This window comes from Belonocnema kinseyi, chromosome 4 (genome assembly GCF_010883055.1).
Source record: "Belonocnema kinseyi isolate 2016_QV_RU_SX_M_011 chromosome 4, B_treatae_v1, whole genome shotgun sequence".
Classification (NCBI taxonomy): domain Eukaryota; kingdom Metazoa; phylum Arthropoda; class Insecta; order Hymenoptera; family Cynipidae; genus Belonocnema; species Belonocnema kinseyi.
Genome location: NC_046660.1, coordinates 68,776,709 through 68,795,033, shown reverse-complemented (window position 1 = coordinate 68,795,033; position 18,325 = coordinate 68,776,709). Strand labels below are relative to the sequence as shown.

The following is an 18,325-nucleotide window of genomic DNA, read 5'->3' as shown; positions in this document are numbered from 1 at the left end:
CAAAGAATTTTTTTTAAATCAAATAAAAATTGTTAAGTGTTCTCAGTTAAAGAAAAGTTTCTTTGATTCGAAGCAATGACTTTTGATTCAAATGAATTTCTTTCCTTTAAACAAATGATTTTTTCTTTCAATGAAGACTTCTCTCGAATTTAAAATGATTTTTTCTATTTCAAACTTATCTTTGGTTAAATAAAATAATCGTATCAAAGAAACAGTTTTTCAAATTCAAACTCATTATTTTTTTGACTGTGGATCATTTTGAGCTGAAGTTGATAATCAGAATGACATGCAACTGTTTGATATGACGGGGTTTACGAGAAAATAAAAAAAGAATAATATTTTTAAATAATACCTGTTTATCACTCATAATTACCTGTTTATATTAAAATGTGTATTGTGCACATATTATATCAATGCCTAACACATTCAAGTGTATCATACATGTAGGTGATACTTAACTTTTTTTACGTGATTTAATATTATTTATATATTTTGAATTGCATTTCAGTCATTGTTATGATTAAGCCTCATTCATCGTTTCGCGCGGGAACAATTATTGTTTTTAAACAATTTTGTTCATTTAGAATGGGATTGATAAGTTCACTGAAAATTTGAACCATAAGATTTTACCTTGAAGCCAACCACAGCGGGCGAGTTCAGAAGCGAGACAGGGACCAAGGTTGCCAATCTTCTAAGGAACTCACAATGCAAAACCATCCTACATTTCTAAGATTTTTCCTTGACATGCATTTTTTCTTGCTGCCAATAAAGCGTATTTTCAAAATTTAAATGCACAATTTCACATTCCTGCATAACTATTTTGTTGGTATAAAACCAATACCAATTTTGTTTATTATTGAAAAATAATTAAGACCTGATTATTTGTAGTACTAACATATTAGTATTAAAAAGACAAGTATAAACATTTAAATATTGTGTTAGATCTAACGTGCACATGCACATTCATCAACAAGAAAAATATTTTTCATATGCGGTTTCATAAGTAATTGTTGTTCCGACTAGCGTGAATACTATTAAATATTACTGTTGGCTTAAAAACGTGATTACTCTTTTAAAAAGGAAGAAGCAACTATAATAATAAAATATGTGCCACAAAATCTTGGAACTGATATCTATAGCTAAAGCCAAAAAAGTTTTAAAAATCTTTACGGGTTCTCGAGATATGACTAAAAATGTCCAAGCATATCTGTGTTGAGTTTTAGTTGGCGATAACGGCCGTCGAACGCAAAAGCTGTGACTGCAGAGAATTTCTCAGATTTTGTATCATACATTAAACTTGAGATATGTTTTTTACAAATTGTGGACTGACTGAAATTTACAATATGTAATTTCTAGAATCTTCTTTTTAGTTTAAGTTAATACAAATTTTTATTACTTATGAGTTTAAAAGATATGACCAAAAATTCCAAGCATATCTGCGTCGGGTTCCCGTCGCGTCGGCGATTAACGCGGCCAGTCGTGAAAGCTACGATTGTCAAAGATTTTTTGATTTTGTACATCACCTTCCACTTGAACTGTTTTTGAGAAAACTTAGGGAAAAATTTTAATTTACAGTAACTAATATCTAAAATATTATCTTGGATTTCAAATAATAGAACTTTCAAAATTTTCATGGGATTATAATGTATGACTAAAAATGTTCTAGCATGTCAAGCTTATCTAGTATTTACTGCTTAAAATACTCTGCAGATTGCAATTCTGAAAGGATTTGAATTTCTTTCTTTAGAAATCATCACCAATACAAAAACAAAATTGCCGAAGCCGATTTATACTTATTATTTTTCTATAATATTGAATTTAACGCCAAGTGCAGCAAAAAAGAAAGTTTGTATTTTTTTTTTGAAAAAATGTATATATATACATATATATATATTACGAATATACTTTTAAAACATAAATAATTCGTTTAATGAGAGCGACGTCTTTTTTGTATCAAAAAAATGTGTTCGAACTAGAATTGCTGAGATTTATTTAAAAAAATGATGTTTAATGTTCAAAAACTTTCTGTAATTATTTATTAATTGCTTATTCATTATTTTTATCAATAATTTTAAACAAAAATATTAAATTTGAACCTTTAACTCAAATAGAGATTTATACGATAAATAGAAACTTTCATTTATTTATTTTTTCCTAGAAATAATGGAGGTTTTAGGGTTTTGAATTGAAGACAATATATTAGACATTACGCACTTTAAGTTTCAGATTTCCCCGACAAATTACCTAAAACATAACACAAGTTGAAATGTAGGTACAAAATCCGAGAAATTTTCGGCAATCACAGCCCTCGCGGCCAACAGCGGTGACCGTTAACTGAACTTCATCGCAGATAGACTTGAACATTTTTAGTCATATCTGGTGATCTCGTGAAGATTTTCGAAGTTTTATGGGATTAAATTGAAGCTAAGATTTTAGGAATTATTTGCTATACGTTTCAGATTTTGTGCTCAAGTCTCTTAAGACAAGAGATAAATTGAATTTGAGGTTCAGAATCCGATGCAAGTATGCTTGGACATTTCTAGTCATATTTCGGGAACTCGCTATGATTTTTTTGATTTTCCGGGTTAAATTAAAGATGAGACTTCAAAGACTGTGGCATAAATTTCAGTTTCTTGATATAACTTTTCTACGTCATGCGAATAGTAGAAGTCGAGGTATAAGGTTCGATAAGTCCTTCCATTTTTGTTTCAACTTCTTAGATAATATATTTTTTTCAAAAAGCCTTAAATATCTCAATGAGAGATCATTGGCCGCGAAATGTTATAAGTTTCTCAAGCTGTTTTAAAAAAGTTTCTACTTTCATAGAGACGTGATCATGTTTCAAAGTCAGCAGTAATTTTTAGTACTACTCGCGCTAGTCGTTCGAAAAATTTACGACGGCAGTGTAGTTCTTCTAATTAAGAAATTTAATTTATTTTCTCTCAGCTCTTAAGATTCTTAGACAAAGATTATTTTTACTAAAAATGATTCTGTTAAGAGGTCTCTTGCAAAATGTGTAATTAATGTTTGAGTACAAATCTCGCTTTTCATTTTGTCTTCCTGGGAAAGTCGTGAATAAGAAATATAAGTTTGAGACGTTTCTTTTTTCCAAGCTTCAAGTGCAGTAAAGAGCCTTTTACGCAGTCTTGGAAAATTAAGTTCCGATTTATTTGTAATCTAGTGAATAAATTGCACTAAACGTGCTAAAGCATTACCGGAATAAAAATATTGTTTGCACCAGCAATCAGCAAGCCACGCACAACAAATGAGGTCATATTCTATACATTCAAAAACAGCAATTTTACTCTTAAAAGAAAACTTACCTTAGAAAAAATGTTCATGTGATAAATTTATTACGTTGAGAACCTTTATAGCAAGGCCTAATATGTTCATTAAATTATAAGGAACAAAGGTTTTCTTACACTCCAATTAGAGCAAATCATTTTTGTAACGAGAAAAAGTGTACACATACTTCGAAAATTTAGAAATTTTGAGACAATTTTTTTGTTATTATATTTTATGTTTTAGAGTTCATTAATATACATTAGTTTGAGAACTCTGAAAATTTTGTTTCCACTTTAAGTTTTTTTAATTAAATAGAAAATTTTTAGTTTTTGACAAATTTACGTTTAAAGATAATGCAAGTAAAATAAAAATCCTGTGATTTTAATGATTTTCACTGAAAATTTCATCATAAAAATATTTTTTAAATTTAAACTGCAAATCATAAAATTGAAAGATTTCTCAATTATTAATTTTCATCATTATAAATTTTTAAAACTAAAGATTTTTAATTTTAACCATTTAACACAAATTTTACCATAAAATTAATTTAAATTTAATTTTTAAAAACATTTAGAACTGAAAGCTTGACCTATGATCTTCAAAAGCATCGAAATTTAAGAATTTTATGTTCTACGTCTTTAAGATACAAGAGTTTTTAATTATATTACTTCCAAATTGTAGAATTTTAATTGTGAATCTTAATAAATTTATGAGTTTTTAATTGTAATAATTTAAAAAACTTGACTTTTGACTTTCAAAATCATCTCATTTTAAAAATATTTATTCAACATTCTTAAAACTTAAAGGGATTTTAATTGTAAATTTTTAGAATTTAAAAATTTCAAATTGCAAATCGTTAAAACTGAAAATTTTCAAGTAATTTTTCAATTTGGAAAATTTGGAGTTGCAATCTTGAGTTTTGATCTTCAAGACCATTCAAAAATAATTTTCTATATTTATATAGACATCTTTAGCATTAACGAGTTTTCATTTGTGAATGTTTAAAATTGTAGTTTAAAATTAACAAACTTTTCCTATTTTTTATTTATACATATTTCATATAGATCATTTTTTTATTTTGAAGTTTTTTGAATTTTAAGTTTTAATATTAAAAGCTCTTTGATTTCGACAATTTACAATAAAAAATTATGCAAGGTTTAAATTTCACAATAAAAAATTCTATAATTTTGACAACAAAATATAAGAAAAATAATATATATGCATGTTTTAAATAAAAGATTTTCTGATTGCAATTAATCCATATTAAATTATAAAAAGAACTTCCAAAACTACTGAAATTATATACATTAAAAATAGCATAATTTTCAATTCCATGTCTGAAAGATACATTTATTTCAAAAAAGGTGTTAAAAATTTTATGATTCTAACTATAAACATTTAAAACTAAACAATTTAAAAAATTTTCAATTCGAAACATCTTCAAAATGTCCCAGTATCAAAGACAGAAGATGTCGGTAAGACCCAGAATCCCAAAAAGTCTTTTAAGAACATCTAATCCCGACATAAAACTCCACATTAACTTATAACCTTTTTTCTTTGGTTCTAGTTCCTGCTAGGATGAAATATTATATTTAAATGAAAGTTACAGATTATTAAAATTGGAATAAAATTTAAATTAGAATTAGAATTAAATTAAATTAAAATTACACGTAAGCTCATGTAGCTGTTTGAATATTTATTGTAATTTGCAATTATTATTTATATATTGTAGTACTTTAAATTGAAACATATTTTAGATTGATAAATGGGCAATGAAAATAAGAAGCGCGTGTAGCGCGCTTTTTTGCTATTTCAATAATAAAGAACTAGAATTAACACACTATTTCCTGAAAACAAATTCATCGAATACAAAATTACCTAGTTCTTTTAAATATCTGTTCATAGTATCGATTCGAAATCAATAATGGAAATGGGACATTTCAAGATACAACTAAATAAACCACCTAATCGATAAGTATAACCGTATCCTCTATAGGTCTCTCCAGGGCCATCGAACTCAAAACAAGAATAAGTATACAAAAATGAAATAGATTCAGTCTAAAAAAATGTTACAAAAGTGAAATTGGGAAACATAATCACAAACAAGAGATGTGTAACGCTACATTTATTATATTGCGGGGATTAAAAGAGAGGCAAAAATTCGAAGTCAATTGCAAGTGCAATAGTGTGTGTATTGAAAGAAGATAAAAACCACAGATGATCGTTAGACTTACCTCTCCAACTAGCTTTGATCGGACATGTGATTGTCTGGTTCTGAATGAGGTATGCATTCAAGGTGGTTAGACTCGGACTTTTACGCAACGTACCCTCGTCGTTTTTCCAAACGTATGTGATAGCCGTCTGCTCGTAGGATACTGTAACAAGGATTTTCTTTTTACTCAAAGAAGAATAGAAGAAATTTATTTAAATATCTACAGAACGTTCAAAGCAATTGTAATGAGGACGATATTGAAGTCCTTCATGAAAGAAAAACTCATCAAATAGAGCCTTTGGGAGCGTCTAGAGTCATTTTAGGGCAGGGCAGACCACTTTGGATAGATATTGACTGACATGACAATTGTCTGACTGACATACATTTCTTTAAGTTCGTTTTCTTTGGTTTAAAGGAATCCTAAGGATTGCACACAGGGTTAGCACCGTGGCGGCAGTCGATAGGTGGAGTTTTCGTGATATCAGTGATATCAGTAATTTCAGTAATTTCAGTAATTCTAGTCATATCAGTTATGTTAGTCACATCAGCCATGACATTCATGTAAGTCACGTCAGTCAATGTCTGACTTCTGGTGAGTCTTGCTTCAAGTCTAGGCAAGTCAGTACAAGGTAGATTAAGAATGTACTCTACGTACAATCAATCATAAAAGTAGCCAATCTTTAAAAGGATTTAGAAAATCGAAAAAAATAGATCTATTATTGATTTTAGGAAATCCTGAAGAAAGCTTCTAAGTGTACTTTAAAATACTAATTAAGGTTAACATTGTTTATTTAACAGCTGTTATTTAGAGTTTCAGTTTTTGTTTTCTTCTTAGGGAAAGGTTATAATTCTTATTTATTATAGTACTCAAGGCCTCATTTTATTCTTTGAAGAATTATCTAAAATTCTATTTGGGTTTTCTTAATTAAAATTTGATCTATCATTGTTTATAACAATAATAACGGTATAGTTTTAAAATTAATTTTTTAAAATAAAATCCATCGAAATGGAGATCTAGAGAATCCTTCGAAGAATTAAATGAGGCCTTGATTAAATCAATATTTACAGAAATCAATAAAAGGTATAATTTTACCGATTTTATTAATCACTTAAAAAAATAAGCAACTTTTGAGATTGATTGTACGTAGAGTTCATCCTCAGGTTGTGAGTGTTGCTCTAAAACCCGCATAAATAACAATCACGTTAGTTTTAATTCGAATTCCGGTCCAAAAATGCTTCATCCGATCCGATGAAACAACATACAGCCAAAAATTAAGGCGCTTCAAACGGCTGTCAAATTCGCAAGGAGCAAACTAAATCTAAATGGTTGAGTTGTTAAACGCCACATTTTAAACACCTGATCTAAATGCAATAATACCGGACGGTTCAGCTCACTTTTTCCCGAAAATTATCTTGTTGTTGCTATTTTTGTAATTGAAAGTTGAGTTATTTTTTCTCGCTTGAAACTGGCGCGTTGTGTACAGTACAAATGCGTATACTAGAGGCAGGGTGTAAGAGCAGTAAGCCGGGGGTTTCACAGTCTGCCCAAGTTACTCACCAGGGGTCAGAATTTTTAGAATCGCATATCTAAAACAGGTTTCCACGATCCAGTAAAGAAGTATAATATAATTTTTTTGGTATCTTCGCACAATTTTCGCTATAAAATGACTGTATTTATACGTGCATTAATTATCATTTGGCGAATTACCCAGATAAATGTTTTAGCAACCAAAAAGTTTTTAACTGTGAAACGTAACGGAAACAAAGTTTGTAAATTGACAATTTCAAAATTTTTAAGATGTTGAATTTGTAACCTTTATAGTTTGAAGTTGTACAAATGTTTCGCGCCAAGGCAAACAAATCATTAATGTACCAATTAACAAAAAAAAAAATTATTCATAAACTAGCCAACAAAAGTTAGATCTACTTTATTTACCAAATGAAAATTGTGGGATTTAGCCACAGTTAACTTTATAACAATTTAAATTATTATTATAAATTTTAGTGAATATTGTGGTTGTGCATGCAGGAGGAATGAGATTTTATGTATTTTGATTATCATTTTTACTCATTAAATCAACCTATTCTCTTTTACTAATTTATTTTGCCCTATGCTGTATTTATAATTTTATTGGAAATCAACTCTTTGGTTGTAATCACCTTTATCTTACAATTCTATGAAATATTCGATCTGTCCAAAGAAATATTTTTTTTTATGTTTTCTGTCTCAATAGTATAGCCGTAGCTCAATAATGTTTAAGATTACCACAGGAAAATTCGACTCTGTACTATATTCGTTCGCATTCATGTATTAGACCTTTAAAAGTTCAGTGAACTGATATTTCGCACAGGTGTCGGTCGGCGACAACCTTTTCTATTTTTACAACTCTATGTAAGTCCGCAATAATCGGTAATAATGGATCTGTCGCTTTGACATGTAGCGGTCTATGTTGCATTGGACCGCTACATGGCAGTGTGCGACGAGGAGATCGTACTGAGTTTCTTGCTCTGGCATCGTTGACGTTTCAATTTGTACTGACGTGACCCATGATCCAATAAACCATGGTCCTGCCAATTCGATGCTCAAATACGTTCGACTTGGAGTGACTTGGAGTGAACCGACGCTCCCCACCATGCTCACTGCATTGGCGCGAATGGAAGGGGAAGCCCACTGCCATACTCGACCCATGATATTAGAAAGGTCGGGTGCCCTAGGGTGACCAAGCTTTCTCATTTTCCTCGAGGGTCCTAGGTGCTTGAAATTCTGAAATTTCCTTGTCCCCTCCTTCTAGTTTCTTTCGATGGTATTTTTTTAAATCTTGCGCATGGTATTGTCCCCTCTTTCGATCCTGCTCAGTATTTCACAAAATATAGACATTGATAGCTATCTTTTTCTTGATGGTATAGGGTCCTTCATACAGTGAGAGAAACTTTGACATTGTCCTGGTTAATGTATTAGAGTCATTACAGGCTTTAACCAGTACCTCCTCCCTCACTACATAGTTTACCCCTTTCTTGTCTTTGTTTAGCCTAGCCAGTTTTCTTTCTCTTATCTTCTTTATATGATCCCTTAGGACCATTATTTGAGTTTCACGATTCATTTTTGTCTTAGCAGGTCCAGGTGGCAAGAGGTCATCTCACCATCTTTCAGGTTTCCTCCCCCATAGAACTTCATAGGGCGTCACCTCCGTTGCGTCATGGTGCTACTCATTTAAAATTGTCTCGATGTGTTCTAGCTGTGCGAACCAGGTATTATGCTTGTCGGGTAGGAAGAGCGTCCTGAAGAGACGTGTGAGCTCTCGATTCACTCTTTTGGCCGTATCGGCCTGTGGGTGATGAATTGACGTGAGGATCATGTGAATTTGTCGCTGTTCTAATGCGACTTGCCATTTTCGACTAATGAATTGTGTGCGACGGTCTGGGGGTACTTTTAATGGCTTTCCCACGTTCACGGTAAAGTCATCCAGTTTCTGTATAGCCGCCTCACTTGTCGCTTTCTTCATCGGATATAATTTTGTAAATTTTGAAAAAGTATCAATCATTATTAACAGATATTCATATCCATATTTAGTTTCGGTTAACGGACCAAAGAAATCTATAGATATAAGTTCCAATGGAGATTTCGATAGGATTGGTTCTTGTAACGCTTGTGATGCCTGCGTGTTGACTTTATTTCTTTGACAGGAATTACAGGTGCTTATTAATTGTCTCGTTGACTTCGCCAAGCGGGGACTACAAAAAGATTCTCACATGAGTTTGTATGTTTTTTCAGCTCCTGGATGTCCATACGATAAATGGCATTCTTTTAATAACGTTTTTATTGTGTTGGAAGGCACATAAATGCGATATTCGCTTCCATTACATTGATATAAAATGCCATTTATTATGCGGAAGCGCTGTTGATTTTTTTCTTCACACTGTGTTGTCTCTTCAATTAATTTTAGTATTTTTTACATCTTCCTTCTACTGCTGCGGTATTGTTCTTATTTTATTTTTGATTTCCAGTGTCCAGTCATACTTCAAAGCGTTGATCACTACCCTTATATACAGTTAGAATTTTCAAAAAATCGATTTTGTAAAATTTTATTTTCTTAATGTACATATATTTAAGAATACACACAGAAAATTTCATATCGTTCCGGTGAATATTTTCGAAGCTACACGCAAATTTGAAAAGGCGTTTCAGAGTGCTTGAAAGTACAAGGCTGGAGCGGCAGCGCTTACCTGGAACGCTGTCCCTTATATGCACCCGCCTATTGTTTATTATGGCTTAGCAATAAGGAGAAATTGTGATTCGGTTGAAAATATGTATAATGCTATTTTGGCCACATATTATCATTATTGTTCAACTGACGAAAAACCTAAACACGATAAGTGCCCGGACGGACTAGACTCATGGTGCAGCTGGCAGAGGGCTGCAGCTGCCAATCAATTATTCACTTTCGAACATGATTATGAGCCATTACCAGAAGATGTTGCCGAGGCTATACTTCCGATTTATACAGATTTCAGCAGTGAGAATTTATTAGAAAAATGTGTAGGTGGTTTTAACCAAAGAAACAACGAGAGCTACAATCAACTGATTTGGAAAATCTCTCCCAAAATTGTTTCGGCTGTTTCGAAAACTGTGGAAATCGCTGCATACATAGCTGCCATCATATTTAATGAAGGAATGCTATCACTATTGTATTATATGAAGGCAATCGGAATTACATTTGGGCCCAATGCATCCCTGTGAAGTTGTACCCCCATTATTAAAAATTTAATATTTTTTTTAGAGTTCTGGGTGCCTCTTTAATAGTTCTGGTGTTCTTTATGTGTTTTAGCAATAGTTCTGATGAGTGAAGCATTGAAAAATGACTTTTCGAAAAGGGGGGGGGGGGGCAACTTCGCGCTCCCCCTGACTTTTGCAAAAGTCAACTTTTTTGAGTTCTGGGTAGATTAAACATAGTTCTAGAGTTCCTGATCATTTTAAAAAATAGTTCCGGCTAATATAGCCAAAAACCCGGGTTTCAAACAAAATAGCTACCCCCCACTTTTTGAAAAATTGAGTTTTTCTTCAATAATGTTCTGGTTTCAGAAGAGTTCTGGAGTTCTTTAATACAAAACATTGAAAATTAAAAAACATAGTCAAAAAATAACATTTACAAAAATACAAAATGTTGACAAATTTCTCGTTTAAATAAACTAAAAGTTCTCTTTAGAGTTCTATATCCACCAACAGGGGTCTTAGAAAAAAGTCCCATAATACTCTTCGATGAAGTAAAAATTCAAAGAACTGTAGCACTTTTAAGAAAACTCAAAATTTTGGAATTTTAAAATGTTGGGAGTTATAAGAGTTCGAAACAGAGTTCTGAAATTTTTCATGCTATATATAAAAAAAAGTATCACACAACTTTTCAATCAAGTCAAAATTCGAAGAACTATGGCACTTTTAAGAAAAACCAAAATTTTGGAATTCCCAAATGTTGAAAGTTCTCAGAGTTCTGATTGGAGTTCTGGACTTAATAATGGCAGATCTACAAAAAAGTGTTTTAACACTTTTCGATCGTATCAAAATTTGATGAGCTGCGGCACTTTCAAGAAAATCCAAAATTTTGAAATTCGCAAATGTTGAGAGTTCCAAGAGTTCGGATTGGAGTTCTGGACTTGTTCTTGACAGCTCCACAAAGATGTGTTATACAACTTTTCGATCAAGTCAAAATTCGATGAACTTCGTTATTTTCAGTCAAAACGTTACTTTCGGAGCTACTTTGAAAGCGGTAAAATTACCAAAAAATTTTTGTACAGTGTAGCTAACTCGTGTCAAAACATAAACTAAAATCTAAGGCTACTGATTCTAGTTTTCATCTTTTTTTTGGAAGTCACATATAGTTGGAATCGTAAAAATACGTAGATTCCTTATATAATATTTTTAAATTGCTGATTGCAAAATTAAAAAAATTTTATGTTTCGCCTTTTATTCTTATGGGCATAGCGTTCGGGATCAGGTAGAAACCGCAGGAAAAGTCTAGCGGATGGACTTAGCTGAGCAGGTAGATGGCAATAAAATGAAGATTGCATGATTTAACTCATCTTTATTATTTATTACTTTACACCTTTATTAAAGTAGTGATTCCTTAAGATTCATATATTTTCTATCTATTGTTATGCCTAACCTGAGGGAAAACCACGTTTCATAATATAATTATTATTTGCCGATTTCAAAATCTAAATCTAAATTCTGGGAATTCGTGAATTTCTTGAATTCTGTAAAATCCCTGAATTTCTTGATTCCACTGAATTTGTTGAATTCCCTAAGTTTCTGCAATTCTATGGATTCCTTGAGTTCGCTGAATTCCTGGGGTTACCTGAATTCCTTGTAGTTTCAAAATTCTTTAAATTTTTCGAATTCTTGAAAAATTCATGACCTTGAAGTTTGCTGCAGATATGGATTTAAAAGTTGTGTAATTAATTTAAAAAGAAAGTAACAATCGAATAAAAAAATGAAAAAAACACACCTCAATTTGCTCTCGAAAAATATCGATGCGTATTTTTTTGGCATTTTGTTTGAACAATTGCTTAAACAATTATGTCACTGTTTATAGTTCTGCAATTGTTATAAGCAAAATCATTGCTGGATTGATAAATAAACAAAACCATTGCATTCCTGTCGAAAATATCTCGATGCGGTTTTTTGTAAGCATTTAAAAAAAACAGCATTTTTTTAGCGTACTTTTGCTGATTTCCTGTGGATATGGGTCTTCGCAAGTTGTTTTTGCAGATCTTTTTCAAATTAAATTATAAAAAATAAGTCCTTACTTTTCTGCCCCCCCCCCCCTCTATGTAGATCACCTATATTTGGTAACTTTAACATTTGCATAATGCTCCAAGTAACCCCCTCCACCAAAGGCGTTATGTATTTTTTTACTGTCCCCTAATTGGATTGGTGACATCTTCTGTTGTGTCAGTGAATGTACTCTGCGTTAGTGTGTGTACCCTTTCCGCTATTCCCAAGTACCAATTCAGAGTTTGAAGTTTACAAGGGCTGTTACGATGGACTTGTCAAATTGGATATTTATAGATCTACATTGATTCTCCTTGAAACATTTTCAATAAGGTAGTTAACCTGGTGAGATATATTTACAAATTCCATCTCAGCTTCCACGCCCCTCATGTTCGGTAACACTAATGGCCATAAGCTTTAGCTCGTGAAAAGGATTACTAACAATTGTAGCTGAAATACTATTCTATCTATTCATTTTTATTATTTATGATTTAATTTGTTTATTTAAGATATCTGCAGATATCTGCCGGATACTTTTCCCTAAAGAAGGCCGTAAATAATAATTATATTATGAAACGTGGTTTTCCCTCAGGTTAGACATAACAACAGATAGAAAATGTATGAATCTCGTTGCACACGAATTCCGCTCACGGTTAGGATTTTACCTGCAAGCTTTCGGGCCCTCTTCATTTTCTTCCTGAATTGCTTTGCGCATCTACTTTTATGTTGAGAATTTTTTTTTTCAATTTTCAATTCATTTTGACTAATCAACTATTTTTTATATATCGACAAAAAAACTTTTTATAAATAATTACACATCTTCACCATTTTTGCAAGCACAGACTCTATTTTCTTAGCAAAATCAACTAAAACTGCATTCTAAATTACTCTTTGTAATGATACTTTATTAACAGATAAGACTAGTTAATTATTTAAACAATTTTTGTTCCCTGACTCTTTATACTTGAAAGCCTTACGGTCGATAAAAAAATATCAAAATCCATTGGAAATTGGTTTGGAAACCGAATTTTATCCACATAAATTCGATTCTGCGGGGAAAAAATTGCATAAAATTCATGTATTGCCCTGGTAGGGAATTTTTTTACAAAAATGCACAAAAAATTAAAACCATTTTTACAGGAGTTCACAGATAACTACAGTAAATTATAATCAAAATTATAGGAAAGTACAACTGTTTTCTATTATTAGGACGAATTTTGTACTTTTTTGTATCTTAATGCATATTGCATTTTATTGTATTTTATATTTTCTATCAGAATTTACAAAAAAGTAAAACTGCAAGAATCTACAGAAATTCACAGAAATCATAGGTCGAAAAAAAAACTTTTTGTCTGCAAATAAAAATTGAACAATTAAGAATGATTTGATCACGGTTCCTAAAATGAATACATTCTAGAGGACACAAATGTTGTCATTTGAAGTTTCAAAGACTGAACTACAAATTAAAACACTCAAAGTGTAATCATTTTCAATCTTAAACTTTTAAAATTAAAGCTCTAGATTTGTTATTCAAACGTTCGAAGATTTACGCGTATAGAATATAAAGTTCGGTCAAACATGCAACTGTTTGAAAGATAATCTTTTTGGTTGAAAATTGAACTGTTTTGTTAAAAATCTGTCTTTTTTCAAAAATAATTTATGATTTTAAATGATTTCCTAAAGTTTCGAAACATAACATGAAAGATTTGAAAGCAACATTTTTCATTATGACAACATCACAACATATTAGAAATAATTTTAGTAAGTTCAAGGGATACATAGAATGAAGCAAAATTGATATTTTTAAACGTTTTTAATCGAAAATTGAGATCTATTTTTTAGTTAATTCTGTATTTGTTAATTAAGACGAGTTATTACAGAAAAATATTCGTTGTTTTAATACTAAATGAATTTTACTTTCACTATGTTATAAGAAGATGTAATTATAACTTAACTGTAATAATAAGAGATTAAATTTTTTTTTATTATTCTTTAATAACTAAACATTTTAGTTAATCACATCATTAATGATTGAACTATATGTGTACATATTTTGTCTGAATAATTAAATAAAGAGGGACACCATCTTGTGCCGAAATGTTTTAAACAATTGTAATATAACTTAATTAATTTTTACTCGGCACCATAAATTTTTATAAATTGGAGTTGAAACAGATTCAAACTTGAAAGGACGACAGCACTGTATGGTTTAGTGTCTTTATTTATTAAATTTAGAAGAAATCTTTGAAAAAGAAACTCCAAACAATATGTTTCCAAAAATCAGTGTGATCGACTCATTACAATTATAGAACGAAGTAATAAAAAGATGGAAAAGAGAGAGACCGAGTCATTCGTTGTTACCGTTCTCTTCATAGACTATAATGTATATAGACAAGCCATATATAAATAAATATATACTTTATAATTTAAATTTATAAATAAAACATGAAAATTTTGTTTAAAAATGAATTAACTATTTTCACTTCAAACACTCGCTAATCTTTGTAAACCCTAATTTTTTCTATATAAGTGTCTTAAAAAAATAGTTTTAATTTGTTAAGAACTATATAATGACATAGTAAAACAATGATAATTATTATTAATTACATAGATATTACAGAAATAAAGTTTTGTTCCATGCATTTGGTCCATTGTTTTCCCCTCAGCTTTCACTGATGAAGTGAAGTAAGGTGATGGTTGAAGTGAAAATACCTAATATGTTGCTACAAAATATTTTAAAATCTAACGGATTTGCAAAACGTTATTTGAAATGTATTCTAATGGGAGGGGCATTTTGAAACCCCTGGAGCGGAGTTCGTGCTCACCAAAACTACCTACTTTTGACCCGAGCGGAATTCAGGATTTGTATTCGGAAGGTGGTTGACCCCGAGCGGACTCTAATCACTACTCTAATAAAGGTGTAAAGTAATAAATAATAAAGGTGAGTTAAATCATGCAATCTTCATTTTATTGCCATCTACTTGCACAGCTAAGTCCACCTGCTAGACTTTTCCTGCGGTTTCTACCTGAGCCCGAACATAAATTTTTTTAAATTTTGCAATCAGCAATTTAAAAATATTATATTTGGAATCTACGTTTTTTTGCGATTTCAACTATGTGTGACTTGCAAACAAAAGATGAAAACTAGAATCAGTTGCCTTAGATTTTAGTTTATGTTCTGACATGAGTTAGCTACACTGTACAAAAAATTTCTGGTAATTTCACCGTTTTCAGAGTAGCTCCGAAAGCAACGTTTTGACTGAAAATAACGAAGTTCATCGAATATTCCAGAACTCCCATCAGAACTCTTAGAACTGTAAACATTTTGGAATTTTCAAAATTTTGGATTTTCTCAAAAGTGCCATAGTTCTTCGAATTTTGACTTGATGAAAAAGTTTTATAACACTTTTTTTATATATGTAGCAAAAGAAATTCAAGAACTCTGCTCAGAACTCTTAGAACTCTCATCACTGTGGAATTTCAAAATTTTGAATTTTCTTAAGATTCCCGAAGTTCTTCAAATTTTCATGTGATTGAAAAGTGTTGTAACACTTTTTTGTAGCGCTGTCATCAATAAGTCCAGAATTCCGATCAGAACTCTTAGAACTCTTGACATTTTGAAATTTAAAAAATTTTGATTTTGTAAAAGTGGCGTAGTTCTTCGAATTTTGACTTGAGTAAAAACTTTTACAATACTTACTTGTAGAGTTTTTACAACAAAGTCCAGAACTCCAATCAGAACTCTTAGAAATCTCAAATCCGATAAAGTTCTAAATATTGTGTTTTCCTAGAAGGATTTTGTATTTTCTAAAAGTACCATACTTCCTCGAATTTGGACTTAGTGGAAACCTTGTACAACACTTTTTTTGTAGAGCTCTCAAAAAGTAGTCCAGACCTCGCATCAGAATTCTTAGAACTCTCAAATTTTTGGAATTTTCAAAATTTTTGTTTTTCTTTTAAGTGCCATAGTTCTTCGAATTTAAAGTTGATTGAAAAGTTTTATAATACTTTTTGTTATATATAGCATGAAATATTTCAGAACTCCCATCAGAACTCTTAGAACTCTAAACATTTTTGAATTTTTTAAATTTTGGTTTTTCTTGAAAAGGCCATGGTTCTTCGAATTTTAACTTGAAGGAAAAGTTGTATAATACTTTTTTTTAAATATAGCATGAAAATTTTCAGAACTCTGATCAGAACTATTATGACTCCCAACATTTTAAAATTCCAAAATTTTGAATTTTCTTAAAAGTGCTACAGTTCTTTGAATTTTTACTTCAAAATTTATTTATTTAAACGAGGTTTATTTAAACGAGAAATTTGTCAACATTTGGTATTTTTGGAAATGTTGTTTTTCGACTATTTTTTTTTAATTTTTAATTTTTTGTATTAAAGAACTCCAGAACTCTTCTGGAACCAAAGCATTATTGAAGAAAAACTCAATTTGTCAAAAAGTGGGGGGCTAGCTATTTTTTTTGAAACCCGGTTTTGTGGTGATATTAGCCGGAACTATTTTTTAAAATGATCAGGAACTCTAGAACTATGTTTAATCTACTCAGAACTTTAAAAAAAAGTTCACTTTTGCAAAAGTTGGGGGGGGGGCGTGAAGTTAGCCCCCCCTTTTCGAAAAGTCATTTTTCAATACTTCACTTATCAGAACTATTGCTAAAACATATAAAGAACTTCAGAACTATTGAAGGGGCACCCAGAACTCTAAAAAAAATATTAAATTTTTAATAATGAGGGTACAACTTCACAGGGATGCCCAGTGCGTATTCATATGCCGAAAAAGAAGAAGAGCAGCACGTGAACATTTTTGATCTCAGAGCGCGTGAGAGCACCCGAGATGGAAGAATGGCCCGCAGACAACATCAGCTCGAGTTATTAGAAGCTGCCGAAGCGGCGGAGGGTGTATTATATGGTCCTGGAATAGATGACTCCATGTAAGTTAAAAAAAAATTTATCCTATGTAAAGTGCTTTCCAAACTTTAAACTCGTTTTTCTCAAAATGGTGTTTTCAAAGTCGGTGACCAACATTACTCGAAAACGACTAAACCGATTAGTCTCAAGTTTTAACACGTGCTTCTTAAATATATTTTATAGTAATTAATCAAAGATTTTTTCTCACCGATGAATACTTTTTTTTATAAACAATTTAAGGCCGAAATTTTGGTCAAAAAGCGATTTTTTTTTTGGGAAACCGCCATTTTGTCAAAAAAATTTATTTTGCTTATTCCTTCGATTAATTACTAGATTTAACATTACTTTAACGAAATCTGTTTGGTTTTTTAATTTCAAATGATCCAGTTCAGAGATATAGTGGTCACCGCAAAAGTACTGTTTGAGAAAAGCTCCCGGAGATCAGCTGTAGATCCTTTACAATAGAATATTTTACTAATACTAAGTCTTAAAATACAGTTAAAAGATACCATAACACGTGTACAAGTTTTTAGATCAATAAATTAAAAAGTTTTCTCAGAAAAAATTCTGGAAAATTCGCTTTTTTTCGGCCTTCTAACTGTATATAACCCCTTAATAGATCGGCCATGACATTTTTTCCACAGGTATGTGTTCAATCTTTATATTGTAGTCCTGGATTGCTACGAGGGTAGTTCAATAAGTCCTTAGAATGAAGTATAAAAACAATTTTTTTTGGGTAAATTTTTTTTTATTTTTCAACATAATCTCCTTGGAGTTCTATACACTTGGTCAATCGATTTTCAAGTTTTTTTGATCCTTCATAAAAGTGCACTTTCGGAAGTTCCTCAAAATAAGCACTTACAGAGGCAATGACGTCTTCGTTGTCTGGAAATCTTTGTCCACCGAGCCATTTTTTCAAGTTTAGAAATAAGAAAAAGTCACTGGGGGCTAAATCTGGTGAATACGGTGGGTGTTCGACCAATTAGAATTTTAGTTCTTCAATTTTAGCCATTGAAACGAAGCACGTGTGAACTCGGGCTTTGTCGTGATGAAAGAGAATTTTTTTTCTCGCCAAATGTGGTCGTTTTTTTTAATTTCTTCTTTCAGCTGCTCTAATAATGATGCATAATATTCACCAGTGG

General features: G+C 31.2%; 1 protein-coding gene across 19 annotated transcripts in view; it reads right to left on the bottom strand.

Moving 5' to 3' along the window:
* Nucleotides 1-18,325, bottom strand: part of LOC117171699 (glutamate-gated chloride channel) — a 151,281-nt gene that overhangs the window by 59,844 nt on the left and 73,112 nt on the right. For all 19 annotated transcript variants that reach the window (XR_004466911.1, XM_033359239.1, XM_033359235.1 and 16 more), the window contains one exon: nt 5,520-5,660. Coding sequence is in view for 18 of the 19 variants with exons in the window: in XM_033359239.1 (XP_033215130.1) it covers nt 5,520-5,660 (141 nt within the window). In the remaining variant the exon portion in view is untranslated. The remainder of the gene's footprint in view (nt 1-5,519; nt 5,661-18,325) is intronic.